Source organism: Pogona vitticeps, chromosome 3, assembly GCF_051106095.1.
Source record: "Pogona vitticeps strain Pit_001003342236 chromosome 3, PviZW2.1, whole genome shotgun sequence".
Classification (NCBI taxonomy): domain Eukaryota; kingdom Metazoa; phylum Chordata; class Lepidosauria; order Squamata; family Agamidae; genus Pogona; species Pogona vitticeps.
In genome coordinates this window covers 249,464,804-249,486,371 of record NC_135785.1, presented here as the reverse complement: position 1 = coordinate 249,486,371, position 21,568 = coordinate 249,464,804, and the positions used below count along the sequence as shown (strand labels likewise).

At 39.6% G+C, this 21,568-nt stretch overlaps 1 protein-coding gene across 4 annotated transcripts in view; it reads left to right on the top strand.

The window, feature by feature from the left end:
- CNTN5 (contactin 5) overlaps nt 1-21,568 on the top strand; it is a 590,502-nt gene that overhangs the window by 388,667 nt on the left and 180,267 nt on the right. For all 4 annotated transcript variants that reach the window (XM_078390096.1, XM_078390094.1, XM_078390095.1 and 1 more), the window contains exon 8: nt 13,446-13,548. In XM_078390096.1, coding sequence (XP_078246222.1) covers nt 13,446-13,548 — 103 coding nt within the window. The remainder of the gene's footprint in view (nt 1-13,445; nt 13,549-21,568) is intronic.

Here is a 21,568-nt window from a genome sequence, read left to right as displayed (position 1 = left end):
GTGGATAAAAAACATCTTCCAGATGTTGCTTGCAATTCCATCAATCCTAACCAGGATAGCAACCAATAAAGAAAGCTGGGAGTTGTTCAGCAACATCCGGAGGGTTTCACTTTGCCAACCTTGTTTTAGAAACTCTGGCTCCATGCTATTTAGGATTTTAAAGGTGGCCACAGATACTTTAAATAGGGCTCCCAAATGGATTATAAGCTAATGAAACTGCTGATACCATGTGCTCATATTTACCATTCCCAGTTCATAATGCAGACGTTCCACTACCAAAAAAAATAAAATAAAATAAAATCCAAAGATTCATTGTGAGAAGCACATTTTGCCTAAAGAATCTGTAGGTCATGGACGAAGTCATATTGTCAGAGAAAGCCATAAACAAAATCCAAAAGCCAGCCTTCATATCAAGACAGTGCCTTTATTGCATTTTTTTAAAAAAAAGAAGACACAGGATGAAATCCTATAGTGCAGCTGTGTCTGCAGAACAGAAATAATATCATTGAAAGCAGCAAATTGCTTCAAAATTGAGACTTCTGTTTGTGATTTCAGGGTATGCATGGCTTGTGCACAATGTGAAAAAGTTAGATTCACCCTAAAATAGCAGGAAAAAAGTCTTTAATCTACAGCTTTTGGTGACCTCATTCTGGTTGCGCAGGTTGACCCTGCCCAGCAAGAGTACAACCACAAAGTTCTAAGCAAACTTTTAGGGTTAATGTCCCTTCTTTAGGCTTGATGTTACAAAAGGCAATGGGAAGAGGAATGGGGAAGAAGAAGGAGCAAAATAGAAAGAAAGAAGCAAAGAAGCCCATCAGAGAGATAGGATTTACTTGGGATTTTTTTTTTCATTTTGTACTTTTTGTGAGAACTTATCCTGTGAACACATGGAGGTCTACCTTACTTCTGGGTGAATTGGTGACATGGGGGAGGAGCTTATATGGTTGCTCCATCCTTCCTATCACTGCCACACATTCATGCTTAATGCCCAAACTGGAGTTTTGTAATCGGAATTTGTGCTACATGTCATTTCCATCCTGAAATAAGTGGATGGTGTTACTATATGTCATTTCCTTCCACTTCAGGGCTCTTTATTGTTGTTATGTTGCTAAATATATGCACAGTATATGGTAGCAAGAGATACTCAGTGTGATGTAGTGGATCAAGTGGTGGACTAGGACTCAGGAGACCTGGGTTCAAACCCCTGCTCAGCCATTTTGTTGTTGTTTAGTCATTAAGTCGTGTCTGACTCTTCCTGACCCCATGGACCAGAGCATGCCAAGCCCTCCTGTCTTCCACCGCCTCCCGGAGTTGGGTTAAATTCATGTTGGTAGCTTCGATGACACTGTCCAACCATCTCGTCCTCTGTCGTCCCCTGCTTCTCTTGCCTTCACAATTTCCCAATGTCAGGGTGTTTGAGTCTTCTCTTCTCAGACATGGAAACCATATAAACTCACTTTATCAGCGTGGAAACTCACTGATGAAGCCACTCCTTAAATATCTCACTTACCTTGAAACTCCGTTAGGTTGACTGTAAGTCAGTTCTGACTTGATGACACATGACAATAATAATATGCTAACAGATACCTGAAGGCCTAATAAGTATAGAAAAGAGTGTTGACTGCATAATGTTCACCATAAGGTCTCCTCCCCTCCATGAAGTAAGTTGCTCTCACAAAGCAACAGAAGAATCAACACCTAAGCACAACTGTCATGGTCCAATCTCAACTGAACCACTCCATATTGGTGTGCCCAGAATTGAACAAAGTTCAAATATATTGACTTATTTTGGGGTGAAAGATGCATATTATCTTATCATCTGGTAAATCTGGGGGTTTAAAAATGAAATTAAAAAGATCATGTCTCACGACCCTCTTATTGCAAATCTTTTATCTTGTCTGTTTCTGCATTCAGCTTAGGGTACCCTGGACTAGATTAGTAAAAGTCCTATCCTTATATAAGAAAGCTGTATGTATGCCTTATAGGTACTTGTTTGAGGCTAATCTTATATGCATATATTGTAATTCCCTTAATTACTGCCTTTTTCCGAATGAACTATTTTTTTTAATTAAAGGGAGTGTTTATAGAAAGTATTTTTAGAATGGAGATACAGAGCTATTTTCAGTAACTGTGCCTTTTCAAGAAACTAGTTTGAGCGCATGCACGCACACACACAAGCTCACAGGAGTAAGTATTAAGCAAAGCCATAAAACATGCAAACACAGTAAGATACTTGCTCTGGCTTATAAATATTTGAGCACTGTGAGAATATTACAAAGTCTAGGCTTTATAAAAATGATCTGATTTGATACACTATATATGCATACGGAGCTTAGCCTGGAATAAGTTGATCCCCGTTCATTACTGCTGGCTAGAAAATGTCCATGTTTGCGCAGCGTGAATTGTATATAAGAAGTTGTTCCTTGTGCCCTAGTAATTTATTTTGCTTTCACACCATCCTCAATTAATCCATGTTGGCTTTTTCAGAAGTCAGCCACTGTTGTTTGATATTTATTAGATCAAGCCTCACTTTTCTTTGTAAGGCAATGGAAATGATTCTCAAACTAACTTCTATTTTTATTTGATCAAATTACTTTTTTTCTCTCTCTCAATCAAGAAGAAAAATATTCAAGTTGGCCACTAGTCTCTGGAAAGCCTGAACTTCTCACATACATGACTCATGGGGTATCTTCATACATGGATGGGTTTGGTTTTTTTTATATACCCCTATGATTTGTCATAATTGTACATATAAAATGATAAAAGCATATGAGAATGGAATAAAACTGTGCTTGAACATCATTTATCATACAAGGGGGCAGTTAGATAAGCCAACATTTTATCTTCCGCTGTGTCTCCTGGGAGAAGAGCCAGCCTATGTAGCCTTGAGTAAAGCTGCACATTTCCAGGGTGCCCCTACAAGAACGGAATTGTAAACCACTTATGAGTACCTAGAAAACCCTGGAAAAGGTCACAGTGTGTCAGAACTGACTTGGCAGCACATGAGCATCATTAGTAGAAGATTCAGGGGGGAAATGTACTGTGCAGAAGTAGAGGCAATAGTATATGGAAGTTGTCACACTTGAGCACCATTTTGGCTGCAGTACAGTACAGTGTCAAATTTTATATTCCTGGGCTCCATGATCACTGCAGATGGAGACACCAGCCCTGAAATTAAAAGGCGCCTTCTTCTTGGGAGGAAAGCGATGACAAATCTGGACAGCATCTTGAAAAGCAGAGACATCACCTTGCCAACAAAAGTCCGAATAGTCAAAGCTATGGTTTTTCCTGTCATGATGTATGGAAGTGAGAGCTGGACCATAAAGAAAGCAGACCGCCAAAGAATTGATGCCTTTGAATTGTGGTGCTGGAGGAGGCTCTTGAGAATCCCCTGGACTGCAAGGAGAACAAACCTATCAGTTCTAAAGGAAATCAACCCTGAATGCTCACTTGAAGGACAGATCCTGAAGCTGAGGCTCCAGTACTTTGGCCACCTCATGAGAAGAAAAGAGTCCTTGGAAAAAACCTTGATGTTAGGAAGGTGTGACAGCAAGAGGAGAAGGGGATGACCGAGGATGAGATGGCTGGACAGTGTCTGCGAAGCAACCAACATGAACCTGACACAACTCCAGGAGGCAGTAGAAGACAGGAGGGCCTGGCGTGCTCTGGTCCATGGGGTCACGAAGAGTCGGACACGACTAAACGACTAAACAAAAACAAAACACAGTACAGCAGTTTAACCACTGCACCATGAGGCTCCTAGTGCTTGTTTTCATGTATTCTGATAAAAAATTGAATAGGCAAATAAAGTTAAGCTAGGATTTTAAATTATAATAATAAAATCTATATCTCTGAAAGAAATCATGCTTTTTTTCTTCACCAGATTTCTACAGATTGCTCTCACTTTCCTCTGCATTTTTTTTCACTGCAGAGCAGATGGCACTGTGTCACTAATGGGGATATCATGTGGACCTGTAGGGTTTTTCCCCCATCCATAAAAATAGGTGGCAAAACATGAAAGCCATCCTATGAGAGTATGGCCAGGAGCCCTTGCGCCAGACAAAATATCATTATTTATCTATTTTTATGCTGCAGCAATGTACACGGACATTTTACATGATTCTTCTCTCTCCATTTTATCCCAAAAAATGCCCAGTAAAGTGAGTCTGGCTGAGAGGTCTAGGTCTCACTGTTTCATGTCCAGCATTGAGATCATTGCTCACAAATTGGCTCTCACAGATGTTATTACTGTGTAAATGATGCTAATGCTGCTGCTTCACTCATGTCTGGAGCAAACCAGTAGTGCTTCTGGAGTGGAACGGTCAGCCTGTAGGGCATTGTCATTACCCATGGATGCCCAGATTTTACAGTCCTCACAGTCGGGAGGGGGGGGTTCTTCCATGACCTCCATACCAGTGCTGAAATCTATTGGAAATGCCATGCAAAAAATAGTGTGCTGTATTTGTGTGATTTGCTATTTTAAAAAGAAAGGAAGACGGAAAACTAATCCATTTTGCAGTTTGTGATCAGGAGACTAGCACAGCTTCACTAGCATGACATTCTCAGGCACATAGATTTCTCTTTACAATTGCCCAAGCTAGAATTTGTACACTACATGAATTGGGTTGTGCAGACTTGGAGCACTGGAACTAGAGAACAGTCCAAGTAACACATCATTTGAAGCAGAGCTCTCTGGAGAGGTAAAAGACTGTCTATTCACAAGTTTACCTCAATCTGCTTTTTGCAAATTAGTCTTTGTTTTGTGATTTCTGATCCATAGACAGATGCCTTTAGAGTAGAAATTAAACAAGTCCCTTAACATTTGTTCTAAATGCCTCAGTTGCTAGCAATGGCAGACTATGACCTTGATTTGATTTATTTTAATTAGGTTTTTTTTCTGACGTGAACAGATTATTGAATGCAGCTCAATGTCCTCTCATGTCTCTTTCCTCTCTGCCCATTGTGCAGTTCACCATTACAAAACAGAAGGATGCCCAATTTGTATGGTTCAAAGTTCTCATCTTTATCCAGGTTTGATTGAATTTAATCCCTTCTGCAGATAAAGCCCCATCTTTCCAGACTTTCTTATTAATACGAATTTCTCTTGGCAGTGCCCATAATATGAGAAGTGTCTGTCTAATAATTCTATGATGAAACAGACTTTGCTAGCTGGACAGGTCTCCAAGAACAGTGTGAAAACTCCCCCGGACTTCTTAGCAGCCTTCTGTGTTTTTGCTCATCTTGTTAGTTTCAATCCCTAGGGCAAACACATTGATTTATATGTTGGACTTTCTCCTTGTTACATTAATAATCTATATCATAATACTGGATAAGGGGCTTCTGTGCCAATGTCACATGGATACGGACTGCATTTCCTATTAAAATACAGAAAAAGATAACTTTAAGAATTGCAACTTTAGCATTTTGTTTTTGGCAATCTGGCTGCTCACCTGTCAGTCTGGGAAACTTCATCATTAGACATGGGTTATACTGCTATGATATCACAGGGTAAATGGCAGAAAAAGCATGGAGGTATGGCTCAGTAAAAAAAAGACAATGAAATATACGTGGAAGAAACAGTTTGAATGTATTTGTTCGGTGTGTCATTTGCTCTTATTTTTCTTTTTTATAAAGATGATAATATGGAGATGGAGACCAGGAGGGAAGAAAGGAATGATAGGAGAATGTAGAGTAGGAGAGTGATAAAATCTATGTGAAACTTCTTCAAAATTTGACTTACCAGTTATTCATTCATTCATTCATTCATTCATTCATTCATTCATTCATTCATTCATTCATTTCCTGCTGACTTAGTGAAAAGCCCGGCTCTAAGCGATTTACAACAACAAACCCAATAAACCAAAGAACAGCAAACACAAATCAGAGCTGACTTAAAGGACAATGCCCTTCAAATAACGCAGTATCAAGCATCCTCTTGAAAGATGGGAGAGAGGAGGGGAGATGGGATTGTTATACCACCAATTCTCATCATTCCATGCCAGCAATGGTGGAAGTTGTCCTCTTACATGTGATGACTTAGGTTTGGTCTGAAATAGAAAGAGGTTTCTAGGACTTTTGAAAAGAAAGGGAGAGGCAAGGAACGAATAATTGGAGGAGACAAAACACTGAGTTGAAACAAGAGCCAGCCAAGCAAAGCTCTGAAAACCAAGCCGCAGCTCAGAATCTTTCTGTGAATTTTAGCTTCCTGTCCTCTTCGCCCACATTGGTTGGAGAAACAATGACATCACAAAATGTTCTGGAAGAAAATCTTCACGTGGGGCCTAAGGAGGGAAGAAGTTAGTAGAGGAGAAGTTATTTCGTTGTACCCTTGACTGACATTGGCGAGAAGAGCTACCAAGAATTCTTTCCAGAAGATAATCTTGACTCATGCAAGTGTGCTTTTTGCTGGAAGGAGGGCGTAGAGCTGAAAAGAGCTAAATTCAGAATAATCCAATTACAATAATCCTTTCTGTGATTTGAAATTTCATGGGCTACTACTTCCTGTTTGAATTTTCAATTGTAGCCAATGCCACTGGGACCTGGCATCTTATGACAAGAAAGCTCCCGAGACTACATGTCTATATATTTATCTTCATTGAAGCAGCTGAATAATATTATACTTTTATGTCAAATCCTGCAAGAGTGTAGGAATTCACTTGTCTTTATATTAATCTTTTATTTCCTCAGAGCTCTGCCTCAAAGGGAAACTTATCTCCTTGATAGGAAGCAAATTAAATAAAAACATCAAGAAATCCTTGAATGGATTCTGAATAAAATGAATACCTCATTTGTGCAGATGTCCTTGGCAATCAGTCATTCTACACAATTCAATTTCACTTTGTGCAGACTTACAAAAACAATTTAAAATTCTATCTGAAGAGATAAAAAGTTTCATCAGGAAAAAAATAGATCATGTATCATTTCATTAGCTGCCTGTTGCGATGCCTTTGAAACACCGAAGAATTATTTAATAAGTGTTTACAAGCAGTAAAAAAAGCATTGTTCGTTAGGATGATGCTTGCAGTCTGTTAGCAAGTGAAAGCAATAAAATAGTGCTTTTAATGGGGTGGGAGAGGGAGACCGAGGAAATTTCCACAGAATTAAAAGAAGTCTCAGAGAGCTGAAAACATTTGCCACTTAATTTTAAAGGTCCAATTAATTCAATTTCATATATTTTAATGATGTTGTTACTCTCTCCCCTAATACATGTAATACAAAGGTTTTGATATGCACGTTTTCCCCCTAAGAATGATATAAACCCATAATACAGGTGTTGTATATATTTCCCCAGGACTTCTCTCATCACAATCTTTCCCCAAATATTAAGTATCTGAATAACTCAGTGGTTATACCTGGACCACTATGGTGCCTAGAGTTGGGAGTTTCTCTACCCATCCACTGTGCCTCCTGGCAGAAAAAGAAACTGTGTGATTCCAGAGTGCTGCCAAAAGGGACTGATAAACCAAAATCAGAGACCCTCATATGTATAGAAACTTGAAAACAGTCACTGTAAGTTGGAATTAACCTGATGATCTATATCTGTATCGTCGTCGTTGTCATCATGTGTCGTCGAGTCAATTCTGATTTATGATTAGCCTTTTCAGAGTTTTCCAGGTAGAGGATAATCAAAATTGGTTTGTTATTATTTTCTTTTTGGGGTGCTCTGGGACGGTGCAGCTTGCCCAAATCCACACAGACTGCCTCTATTCACAGGAGGCACAGTGGGGAATCAAACTCTCAGCCTCTGACTCCATAGCTAGATACCTAAACCAACATACTGTACCATAATTTATTACTCAACCAAGATTGTAAAAAAAAAAAAAATTGTGATGCAGGAGATCCAATACAGTGGACCCTCGACTTACAGATGGCTCCACTTACAGACTTTTCGAGTTACAGACTTCTCTGGCTGCAAAATTTAGGTTCAACTTGCAGCCAGAGAATCAACCTATAGACCGGGGAAAAAAACCCCAAAATGGAACAGAAATGGCCAGTTACGCATTAATCGTAACTGGCCGTCAATGGACGTCAGTGGAGCCTCAGCCTACAGACTTTTTGACCTGCAGCCACCATTCCAATACGGATTAATTCCGTAAGTCAAGGATCCACTGTACTGGAACTCAAACACAAGAGTGGGTGATATTTTTATTAGATGCCTAAAATATCACAAGGAGAAGTTAGCTTTCAGCTTCTACAAAAGGCTTCATCAGGCTGGGCATTGGGAAAGGTGCTGAATTATTGGCAGTGTATGAATTTTTTTTTTAGTTTTCATTCTTGTATTTTAATACTGAGAGAAACATTCTAATCTGCATCCTCAGACGTGAAATCTGAAACTTGTTATCTCTACACTGACTTACTGTAGCAGAAAGGATGCTGCTAAACTAAAGGCCCTAAACATAAAAGAGGTTGTCCTTCTTGTGGTTAGTGTTCTTCCAGCAATTGAGAGCCTCTTTGATTATTTATTTATTTAAAATATTTTTTATCCCACCTTTCTCCTTAAAAAGGACCCAGGTCAGATTACAACAATGAAAGACAATATTTAAAGTTGAAAACAATGAGTATACAATGGAGGTTAGCATAATTAAAAGACAATATTTAAAAATTATGAACAATGAATAAGGAGGCATTTATTTGTTTGTTTGTTTGTTTGTTTATTGGATTTTTACCCCGCCCCTCTAGACAATGTCTATAACTTTGCCTGTTATATCAATTAACAGGCAATATTAAGGCAAAGATCAATAAATATACAAAAATTTTAAAATGATGCATGACTGATTTATGTTTGTGAAACAAGTGTGCATAAACATTTTACATTTCTTTTTTGTTACTTCTTTCATGCAGTCTTTTGGTACCATTCCATCATTTTCCTGTCAAACTGCCTCAGAGGTTTTTCATGCAATGGTGTCATGAGGGCTGTAAACAGTCAGCCAATCCAGGAAGGGAACAGAAATTTTGAATCTGTAAAATGGCATCGAACCCAGTGAGGAGCATTTTTTTCTTCAGTCATTCCTCATAGGATTACTATGTGCTGAGCTCCTGGAGCCTGCCATCTTGGATTGCTTCCTGTTTGCTTGCTTGTTGTGCCACCATGTTGCCCTTTTCCCTTGATTTGAGGGCAATGTTTTAGCTTTTAAGGTTACTCCACTTTTAAAATTGTAATATCAGTCTAATCTGGAACATCTGATAATTACTCTTCTTAATTATACGCCATTATCGTTCCCTGTCTTCTTTTGCTTCATTCCATCTTAAACCATACAGCAGCCAGGCCCAATATCTGCAAGCTGCTTGACAATCCATTCTTATTTATCCCACCACCATTTTTGCAATCTCAAGACCATAGGAAAACAAACAAGCAAATAAAGCAGGAGCCTTGTAGAGCCTCTGGCAAACCACTAGGACTGGTGCATTGTTTAGTTTATGGGTACAACACTGCATTTGACAAAGCAGTACATTAAGATTATGGATCTGTAAGAATATGTTTCAGTCTGATTTCTTGCAAGAAGAAGAGGCCAGGCATGGGCAATCACCTAAGGAATTACTGCATATAAATTAGTGAAATCAGAGTTAGGTTTGGCTATTGATTTGACATAAAATGACTGCCTCCGTCAGTGGAAGGTGCAGGTGTTTTGTTACTCTGTCTGCTAATTATCTGCTGAAAGATTTATCTGGTTGTACAAGACCTTGGGCATACAGCATTATATGACAGCTCATTAACACAAGTTGCAAGGGAAGAAGAGGCTTCTGGATGGAATTTTTTTGTTGTTTTTTTTTGTTTCTTCCCCATGGCCAGCTCTTACGCATTATCTGGGACCTAGAAGGAGACCACAGTCCTTGTATGGTCCCTTCCAGTCATTTCTACAATTCCTTTTGGGCTTGACAGCAAGGGGAAGTTCAGTCTTCTGACATAATCAAAGGCAAATTGGCAAGCCAGTCTTAGCCTGGTAGGCATGGTGGTATTCGGAAAAACTAGATATTTATTTACCTCTATTTTCCCAAACTCTAAGCCCTTTTCTGGCATATTACCTGTCTCAAAGCTTTCCCTATGGTCTTGGCATATGACATGGAATCCGGCAAAAGTCACTTGTCATTTCCTGTCATATGTCAACGCTCTCTGAAATGATCTGATTATGAACAGCAACTATTTGGCTTCTGGACAGAAAGACTGTTCTGTAATGAGGACACTTGGTTGCCATAGGCAGTGAAATAATAGACATTTGGGAGGGAGTGCTGTGGCTGATCAAGGAACATGTTTTTGAGCTCTGGACTATCAATGAAATGATGAGATGTCCTGGATTTTTGCTTTGCATGACACATGTGGGTTACACTTAGCAGACAAGCGTTTCTCATTTAGGGAGCTGATTTCCAGCTTAATTGGATATCAGAGATGCTAAAAGCAATCTTAGGTATTTGCTCAGTCTGTTATAACTGAGAGAAGCAGAGTGGAAAGCCTGACCCACATCAAATAGGGCAGGCGTCACCACCATCAAAGGAGCCGAATGATTGTTTGCTTTTGTGCCTCACAGAAGCAGCCGTATGAGAATCGGAAAACAGGAGGAATTGGAAAGGGTCATAGACTTTAACTGTTGACAAACCTCCCAAGGCAGAGTCTAGGTCAAAATGTGACATTTGGCATGGATATTTGCAAAACATGTGGAGAAATGAGGAAGTTGAACACACAGGAAGCAGGTTTAGCAGACCAGAAAGATCAACCTTTCTGGTGTATGGAAGAAGAATGTATTTAAACCAATTTTCAACCTGATCCAGTGGCTGAAAGGCAATAATGTACACTGCACAAGTCAGCTATGGCCATATTTTGGTAATAAAAAGTTTCCTATTCCACCATCACCCTGCTGCCTGTTTCCTAAGCTTTGTTAGGAATCCTGTGATCCTGCAGAAGCAATTGGGAATAGTGAAATGGGGGTGGGAATCCAAAATGTCCCAAAATTGCTACTTCTGGTCCTGGTACACACAATGAAGCTGGTGGACATATGAGTCCCCCCTTTCAGTATGTTGGTCTGTTTATGTCAAAAGGACTGTGGGTTCTCCACCATTGAGTGTAATGCAGTGCAGAAACAGGATAAAATGCCCTCAGAATAGTACGTGGCCAGCAAGGATGTTTTCCCAACACACCGATGTACCTGCACAATTTTTTTTTAAGTGGGGGAAGCAGGGCAGAGAAATACACAAAAAGACAAAATGTTATGCTTCAATGCATATCATATCTAATACCATATCTAATTTAATTTAAAAACGTGGAATGTTTAAAAACCATATGAACCACTATCACGAGATATGTCACATGACGGCAGCTTGAGACTCTACAGGAAGCAGAGAATGCGAGAAAATAGGAGCATTTCTCTAGTGTGACCACAGCCATATCTGTTTATTTGGCAATATTCATTTTTGCATACGCTTGTTCCTAATTATTTCAAAATGTGTTGCAAGATAAAAAGCAGCTGATTTGTTGGCTAGGTAGTCTTTGGAAGTTCCTCCCTTCTCATAAATGCAATATTAAAATTCTTTTCAGCTAGAGATTTTTAAAGAAGAACGTCTTGCCAGTGGGATGAGGACGATGTGACAATCATTCTCTCCCAGATTCTCAAGTAGAACTATGGATATATTAGCAGTTTAGCACACTGCAGAGTAGGGAATTCACACAGCGCATGTCAGAGACTGCCAGAGGACTTATTAGTTCCAAATATAGATATGGATGTGAAGGATTCAGAGTTGAAAGAATAATTTGCTAAAATACTAATACTGCATCATAGAGCAAATGAGCAGTAAATATTGAATGTGATGCTTAGGGAATTAATCAAGAAGGTTAGCTATCACTCTTTCTACATTATTTCTAGTACATGGAATTTTTCCATACAGTGTAAGCTAAATATTATTCCGTACTTGGGAGAGATATTAAAAAGAGTTGTACTCTTGCATGATAGTGAAAAAAGAAATGCACAGGGAAGCCACTGAAATCCACAAACACCAGCAGAGCTTCAACAAAAAAGAAGAAAATCTAAAACTCAACAAAGGCCTGGCTCCCAGCACCGAAAAATACAGCGTGCAAAAGGTCAACAAACTCTACCCAGCCACAAGGACCAGTGATCACTGCACACAAAAAACCAACTAATGACACCCATCAATTTCTCGAGAGACAGATACATCCACAACAATAACACGCTGATCACCATAATCACCCAATCTCCTGAAAGGGACAAAAGCTGTTCCCACATCTATAAATACTCAACTATCCAACAAACTGCAACAGAGCACAAACAGTGTTCTGACTCCTGTCCTCTGAAGATGCCAGCCACAGAGGCTTGTGAAACGTTAGGAAGAACAACCTTCAGAACACGGCCAAAGAGCTCGAAAAACCCACAACAACCAACTTAAGGAATGTTATCTAACATATTTTTTATTTGTCACCTCACTGAAAAGAGAAGTCATCTGAAGTTTTAATATTTTTCCATATTTTTATACAACCTAGCCCTACACCTCTTTATTCTGAATTAGTTCTCCTGAGCTTTCAGGGACCGGTTTCCCACAGAAGTGTTCATTGGCTCACAATTCAATAATATAACTGGATACTTCATTTTGTGGAACAGCAAAAATTGTTGTTACTATTCTTTGGTTGGAAGAAAAAGAAGAAATATTAACACACTGTGCAGAATTCATTGCATAGTTAACATTAGCATAAGGGAAATAGCATAACTCACATAAGGGAAATGGTATAATTCACAGTAGCAAATTGCCACTAAGTAACAAATCTCTGCTTGGAATCCTCATTATGCACCAAGCTATCCAAATGACACAAGATGTGGAATCCAAACGGAGACTTGTTAATTATCCTCAATTTGCAAATTATAGCAAATTTTTCTATGCTGGTATAACTACACAGTACAAGGTTTTTAGCTGAATTTTGCTTCATAAAAGTGTATCGTATTTTCTAGCCTTTTCTAATTCTGACTTGAAAACTACACCATGAGAAAGGATTGGCTGCTGTTTAAAAATAAAATATTGCTTTGATAGGATGGAAAGGAATTCTGTGTTTTGGGTGATTTTTTTAATTTGATCCCAACTGTAATCATTTCCTTTCACAATGAACTTCATTGCTTTCTGACTGTGTGAGAAGCCCCAGCCACTGTATCCATGATGAGGTAGCAGGTCCTGGTGGGCAGACTATTTTCTCTCTTCTCCAAAGGTGGCAGAAACTCCCAGGTGTCCTCCCAAATGTCCGGTTCTCCCTCTCCTTGCTCACTCACCTCTATATCTACCTCAGCTACTGCTGTTTCCCTGGGGGAGGGCTTAGGGCCTCCCCCAGCTGGCTGTAGCTGGCTCACAAACTGTTTTAACAACCTTGCCACAAAGTCTCTGACAATAAACTTTATACATGTGGAAACTAACAGTGACATCCATTTTATTTTTAAAGACCGTTCTTTATTTCCCAGGTGTGATGGGGGAGTATGAGCCGAAAATTGAAGTCCATTTCCCATACACCGTTACAGCTGCCAAGGGATCTACTGTTAAGATGGAGTGCTTTGCGCTGGGCAAGTAAGTACATATTCTTCCATAATTAGACACAGTTGATTATTAAAATGTGACATATTTTATTGTAGTGCTTTATTCTTTAACAGTATTTCCTGCATTGGGGATCAAAACACCCCCTTCCCTGATCCTTAGCCTAAATGTATGTAAGTCGGCTTCTGTGGGAATGACTGTAAAGAGCCTGCTACAACCCTATATTTTATCAAATAAAAGGTTTGATTCATTCATTACTAACTTTAAATCCTTTGTTAACAGGTGTGTTTTAGTAACATTAAGTCTTGAGCCAACCCAAACTGTATAAGTTGGAAGGTTGTGCAATATTTGGGTTGTGTTATAAGAAGACATGTGTAGATATTAGGGTTATCTCTGTGAGGATATTATGACCCACAAGATAGAATTTACTCTTTAGTGCATGATCCAAAGTTTGCTAAAAGGCATCCATCTTAAAACAGGTGTGCAGCCACAGAGTCAGCACATGAAGCTGATACAATCCATAAAATGTTTATTGGACATGAGGTAATGTCTGGGAGAAAACATCAGGTGATGTGCCCAGTGATTCGTTGTTCAAACTATATAAGTGCCACACTCTGGTGATGTGTGGAGTGTTGTGTTGGAGAGGTGCACGTCTTTGCTGTCTACTTTGAAGACTGACTTGGCTCAGAACCATCTCTCACATCCCAAATCTTGACAATCTCCTTAGCTATAAAATCTGTACTGGACTATATTATTGTGCCAATCAAAAGGACACAATAAGGGTAAAAAATGCAAGATTTGGATAATACAGTAGGACCCTCCTATCCATGGGATCAGTATCCACAGATTCACTTATCCATTGCCTGAAAATATTAAATAAAAAAATCAAGAAGTACTTATCCATTTCGAAATACATATTTCTGCATATTTCTGTGGCATATTTACCAGAACAGGCCACTCCAGAGAGCCCAAATCCATTCCATATGTAGTATTTGCTATTTCTGAAGTTTTCAGCATCTTGGGGGGGCGGGGTTTAGAACTGATCACCTGTGAATACTTTGTTCCTACGGTAACAGGCTCCTTACAGTCTATTCCCATAAGTGTTGGCTTATATAAATTTAGGCCAAGGGACAGAGATTAGACAAGGGGACGAATAAAGAAATGAATCATGATATTCATAAAAAAAATTAATGGTTCATTAAATATTCATCCCTTCCTATTTGTAAGTTCCAGAGACCCCAGCAAATACGAAGGGATGAATATTGCCCCATTTTTATCTGTCCATCATAGGAAGAGAGGGAAGGCTAGCCTGCCCTCTCTGCCTATGGGTTTCTCGCTCTTCTTATGGGCCTGCCAATCAGCTGATTGGTGGGACCATAGGAAGCCAGGCAGCCCCACAGCTGGCCAGCCCCACAGCTTGTACCCTGCCCCCTTCCCCTCCCTTCCTTGGTCGCTGCCATCATCCAACGCTGCTGCCATCCATCGCCACCCACTGCCACTGCCAATCATCACCACCCACCCTCTGCAGCCACGACGTGCTGTAACAGACACTGGCTGTGATGGCCTTCACTGCTATAGCCTGCATTAAGGGAATCCAGGCTGCCCTTTGCAAAGATGGCAGTTGCAGCTTCTCCTAGGCGAAGCACCATCACAGCGAGTAGCGGTGGATGTTGGATGCGGAGGTTGCCATGGTGCCGGCCACCATGGATGGTGATGGAGGTAGTGGCGGCAGCATGGACTCCAGCAACCAAGGTGAGGAGGCGACAGGGATAGTGGGAAGAGGGCAGGGGGACAGGCTGTGAGGTTGGGGGTTCAGCTTTTTAAAAAAATCCCCCGATTTGTGGTTTGTCGTTTCATGAGGAGGAGATTTGTGGTTCATGGTTTGTCAACTTTGATGGACCACAAACCAGGTTCATCCCCATCTCTAATATGTTTGGGAAGGGCAGGGGGAGGGAAGGGGAAAGGTGGATTTCTAGACCTTATTAACTGCTTCTTGTTTCACAATGTAATGGAGGAAAGTCACTGCAGAGAAAGAAATGGGTTTCATCATGTGATACAATGGTATTATATTTCATCTGCCATAGCCTGAATACTCACTGAGAACTCACAGGAAGTCATGAGCCTTGTGAAAAGTATCCATGTGACTATTCATCACCTGCCAAAAGTAAAATGAACACTATCTACTCTTAACAAAGGTGTTCCTCCTGCTAGTTCCAAGAAGATAGTCAACTAGCAACCTGACAAAGTCAAATCAATAAAGAATTCAGTGTCCAGAATGAGGAAATTGATAAAACAGTAAGGCAGAGGAAAATGAAATGTCTTACATTGATTATGAAATTATGAACCATTCTGGATTTATGTAACATAATATTCCATGACTGTGGGGTGCGTAACTATCCAGTGTCCAGTGGACATTAAAAACAGAAACTACAGAGATGTAAAATAAATCCAAGCAACTCATTATCCATCTTGGCTTCATTATGATATTCCAGGCCAGATATAAGGAGAAAAATGTCAATCTGCCAAGAAACTGCACTGTAAAGCTGCTCGGTGCAATGTGCAATGAGGAAAAAACCCCTAAAACGCTTAAAATCATAGAATCATTGAATAATGAAGTTAGGAGGGGCATATAAGGCCACTAAGTCCAACACCCTGCTTGATGCAGAAATACAAATCAAAGGATATCTGCCAGGTAGTTCTCAATTTCTCTTGAATGCCTCCAGTGTTGGAGCATTCACCATCTTTCAAGGTAACTGGTTCCATTATTGTACTGCTCTAACAGTTAGGAAGTTTTTCCTGATATTCAACCAAAATAGTGGATATAAAATTCTTGTTTTGCCCTTATATGTAACGGTACAGAACCGCAACCTCTGGTTGTCACAAGGCTCTGGATGCTGAGGAAATTCCTGTCACTCTCTACAGAGTTTTCACATTGGCAAGAACAGTGGTTTGCACAAACATGCTGGGTTTGCACAAAATTGTAAACTGGAATAATTGCTACAGTGTTTCAGTATTTATCATAACGGGGGTCCAAGTTCTGGAGTACCAAATAAGCACACATGTACAACATATTTTAGCATAAAACTGGCCACAACTGTATTGCTTACAGCTGCCAATAGCTCTTAGCAATAGTACAGAGGATGGATCCCTATCAGATCCTCTGCATCATATCTGAGGCTGACCAGAGAAACATGTTCGGAGTTAGCCATCTGGGCATAGGCCATTGAGTGGCCCTGCTGTCCTCAACAGAATGAAGAGTGAGCAGCAGCCCCTGAGTTGGACACACAGGTAGCCTCTCTGTCCCTAGGAGGGCAGCCCACACTGTCAGGGTCCTCCCACTTTCTTAAAGAGCTAGTCAAAAAGCTGCCTGCAGCCAAATCCAAAGCCAGCCCTCACTGAGCAGTATATTTGACTGTGGGCAGGTTCTGTACCGGACCTTTAAGACAAGTTAAAGAAAAGAAGGGGGAAATGCTCCTCATTGCCCCTCTCATCTCCTCCCAAGCCAGGGAAGATGTTTTCTATTTATAAAACTTTATTTTATAAATTACGCAGTGCATCTTCACTGACCTAACAGAATCTTTTTTTAAAAAAATCACTTCCTCCACCTCTCCGCAGAGATGGAGAAGGAAGTGTGTAATTTGCCAATATCCTGAAGTGGCTTTCTTTTTAAGCCACTACATTATGTGGCAAATTGACAGCTGAAGGAGCCGGGACAACTGAAAAGTCAATTCTGGTCTGTTTCCAAGGATCACCTGTGCTGGACATGAACCCAAATGGAGCAATCCTACCTGCATCAGAAAAGTAGAGGACCCTCGACAGTGGCCAGAAAAATGCATATGGGAACACTCTGGAGGCAGGCCAGTTCACTTCAGCAAAGACATCATTTGATTGCCAGGTTTAGAAGCACACCAATCTGACCAAACAGCAGGCTGAACAGCCATGTCATCAGCCCCACTATTATCCATTGCTTCATGCTGTGCATATTTTAGAGAACTTGAAGTGCTGTTTGGCTAATTCTCAGCTATTTGCGAACAATTTGGTATGGCTGTAGATGTCTTCATTGAGGTCTTGTAGCATTGGGACATCTTAATCAAGAATAATGAGGAATGTGGACGCATCCCAAACCCATAACTGCATCAGGCTGATTTGGGTAGGGAGACATATAAAATGAAGAAGGATGTCTGTAAAGCAGACCAGACCTCAGTTTGAACAATGCTGAAGACCCGATGGCAATTTCAGGAATAGTTGATCTTCAGTTATTGTGGGGAGGGGGATGCTGGTTGTGCTGTGCTGTCTCCAGTGAAGAACACACAGAAACTGAACTTATGTCCTTTGGGAACCGAATACCTTTCTGATTTATCTCAGTCCTGTCGAACATCATCTGAATCTCCTCTTACTTTTCCTCCTTTAAGTCTTGCTGCTTTATTCCTCAGTTGCTTTAATTTTGCTACTGCTTGTTTCCTTTATGTTATTTCATGGTTCTGATTGTTTTCTTTAGTCGTGAGCCATCTTTAGAGTTTTTAGTGAAAAATGAGGAAAATTATTTAAACCAAAAAATGCATGAGTGACAGAGCCTTGCAATGATGGGGCAGCTACTGGCTAGCCCACCGATTTGCAAGACTGGTTTCTAGGAAAATGTGGGCTTCTTTGGGAACATATCAGAGGTTGAAATTCAGGAATAATTTGCAGTTAGGACAGGCCCCTTGAATTTGTTGATTCAACACCTGTGTAAAGTCCATTAATAAAGTAGACCAGTGGGTCTACTTTACTAGATTTTAGCCTAAGTTGGTTCATCAGAAGACAGTCTTCTCTAAAAATATCTTGTTCATTCACTACCCAAACATCACTGCATTGCTACAGAGAAGTGTGATGTTTAGAAAGATTACTTTTTGGACTACAACTCCCAGAACCCCCAATCAACATGCCTGATACTGGGAGGTAGTCCAAAAGAGCAATGTCCCCAAGTTCTACTTGCTTCCTAGTTGCTTTCTCACTCTTTTCTGCCCCGTCCATCAGAACTATAATACAGTTTATTCAAGGAAAAAAAAAACACGGTTCATTTCTTTTAGGGGTGGGGGAGAAGTGGAAGACATTCCAGATGAGCCTCCACATTTCCCAGCGCTTCCTTCACTTTCCTGCATCTGAAATTGGTGGCATTGCCTTTTTGGTTGCAAGAGTGACTGCAAATTGTTAGATAATTTCAATGACTTTGAAGCCAGAAAGAAAAGGCAGGTTCATTTCTGAGGTCAAAAGAATACTCTCTTTCCCCATTGTCACCAACTCATCATCTTCCTTATAACAGCCTGATCTCACTGTCATTTCCATGGGTCCGTCCTATGAAAATGTGAGATTTGTGGTTCAGAGGGATACTTAGAATTTTCTTCTCTAGTGCAGAGGAGTGCACCAGCAATAATGATGATGATGATGATGATAATGATGATGATGATGACGACGACGACGATAACAATAACAATAACAATAACAATAACGAGATCAAACTGCTACAACTGTGTAATGTAGATAAACTGTAAGGAAGAACATCTTACTGAGTATTGTCACATCATCTTCATTCCCTCACAGCCACAAGTAGAGCCAGCTTGCGTGAACTTAGGCAAGCTGCATAACTCCAGGATGCCCCCAGCAGAACAAAATGAGTATTCTCTACCTGAGAGACCATGAAAAGAGTCAGAATTAACTTTGTGGCATATTATTATTATTATTATTATTATTATTATTATTATTATTATTATTATTATTATTATTATTATTATTATTATTATTATCGTCGTCGTCGTCGTCGTCGTCGTCGTCGTCGTCGTCGTTGTCGTTGTCGTTATTATTATTATTATTATTATTATTATTATTATTATTATTATTATTATTATTATTATTATTATTATTATTATTATTATTATTATTATAGTTGTTTAATACATCAAACTTATCTATAGTGAAACAGGATGATATTTTAGCAGTCATTATCTCTCCTTCCCAGCCTCTAGTACACAACCAGGCAACTGGCTATGCCGAAACTGCTTTTGATTTCATTGTGTAATAATTAGATGAATGACATTTCAGGCTTCATCTCACACCTGAGGGCTGAGGCAGGAGGTAAACATGCATGAAATTCGTTCTCCTCCTTGGTTTTCATCTCACCTCTTTCCTTACCAACCCCCACTAGCATTTACAAATGTTTCTATTGTTACCTTTCACCAGGCAACCATTAGGGAACAGAAACTCTTTATTGTTCAACATTTTAGTGAAAATAAACAAAAGCGAGCTATCCCTAATTTCCAAACACCATTTGCTGTAGGGCTCTGTAATTTTGTTTTCCTTGCAATTTCTGCTCAGGCTGCCTCAAATGGCTTCTGTTCCATTGTAATTGTGAGAATGACAAATATTCCTGAGAGACCTTCTGTGGTAGGCAATTGGCAAGCTTGCCTTCGAAGAGTCTGGGCTTTTAGTTACAGATTAATGATTTATTAATCATGTTTGCCAATCACCACAGGCCCCTAGAATTAAAAACTAACTTGGAAAAGGCACCGTATGTGTCTGTCAAACTCAAGTCAGGTGACTTGATAGTTCGACGGGTAGGGGGGGAAAGGACCTAGTGAACAAAGGCATATAGTAATTTATTGTACACTCATTAATTTATTTGTAATAGAGTAATATTTTTGAACTCAGAAAAAGAATTTGAGTAAGAGTGGCCTCACTGGGGCTGTTCTGGCTCCAGAAGTAGGCATCAGCAGTGCCAGTATACGTCAGATCAGCAACAAACCTGCTAAACAAGATTTGTAATTAATGGGATCTATAGTAAAATGTTGTGGTATATTCTGTCTCCCGACAAAATGGCTGCTGTGTGGAGTTCCAGTCAGTAATGCCTTGTAAACAGATCATTCCAGCCTATCATCTATTTTCTTTCTTTTCCATCTGCCACACTATACTCCCTAGCTACTGAGCATGCCCAGCTATTATTGCACCAGGATTTTTATTTCTTATTTTCTTTTTTTAGGGGAGTGCACTGTTGTTTTTCATGTTCTTTCTGCTACTCTCAGTATTGCCTCAAGTATGTAAATATTTCTCATTGGCCCAATTTTGGCTAAATCTCTCTGACCCCACCTGAATTTCTGGCTAATAAAAGAGGTGACATGTTACAGTACCATGGTGAAAGAGGTATTCTCCTCTTCTCTTGCTTAAAAGGAAATTCCTCTTTTAAGATGATGTGTTTTATGACAAATGTATACTTAGTAAAGACAAAGAAAGTATGTCTCTTGTTTTACACCTATTGGATTTCTCATATGGAAATTTAATTGAAAGATAACCAGCTAAATCTCATTCAATTAATCTTCTCAGATTTCATTAATTATATGACAACCCTAATTATTAACGGTAATATATTAAGGCATTTATTGACCGCATGATCAATCAAAAATGCGACCTGACCAATATAACAACACTAAAATAATTGCAAAGCATCATTGTAAAGGATCACCAGCAAATAGAATAGATCATCATAATGAAACTGAATATCAAATTCAGAACAATCTCAAAGCAATTGCCGAATTGGAGACCCATTCAGCAATTAAAAGATGCTCACCTGTTGACAAAATGATATTAGAGAAGCAATCTGGTGAATCTTAATACAGAGTATCATGTCATATATGACATACCACCATGGAAATCATCATGTTTCATCTCATTGTTTAACTGATCTTGGTAATATTGAACAGAGTTCTCTGCAATAGAAAATACAGATTCATGTTGGATAATGCAGTGAATATGGGTGCATTAAATCAGTGGTATATTAAAATGGCAGTACACTAAAAATGGCCCAGATATCTTGTAATTAGAAGTTTTAGTATTAAAGGGATCAAGCTTTCCCCCTAATTTGTCTAGACTGTTCGGATGAAGCATTTGTATTTCCATAGTTAGGTAAAGGTGAAGGTTCCCCTTGACATTTAGTCCAGTTGTGTTTGACTCTAGGACGCGGTGCTCATCGCCATTTCCAAGCCATAGAGTCATCCTTTGTCTGAAGACAGTTTCCGCCATTACC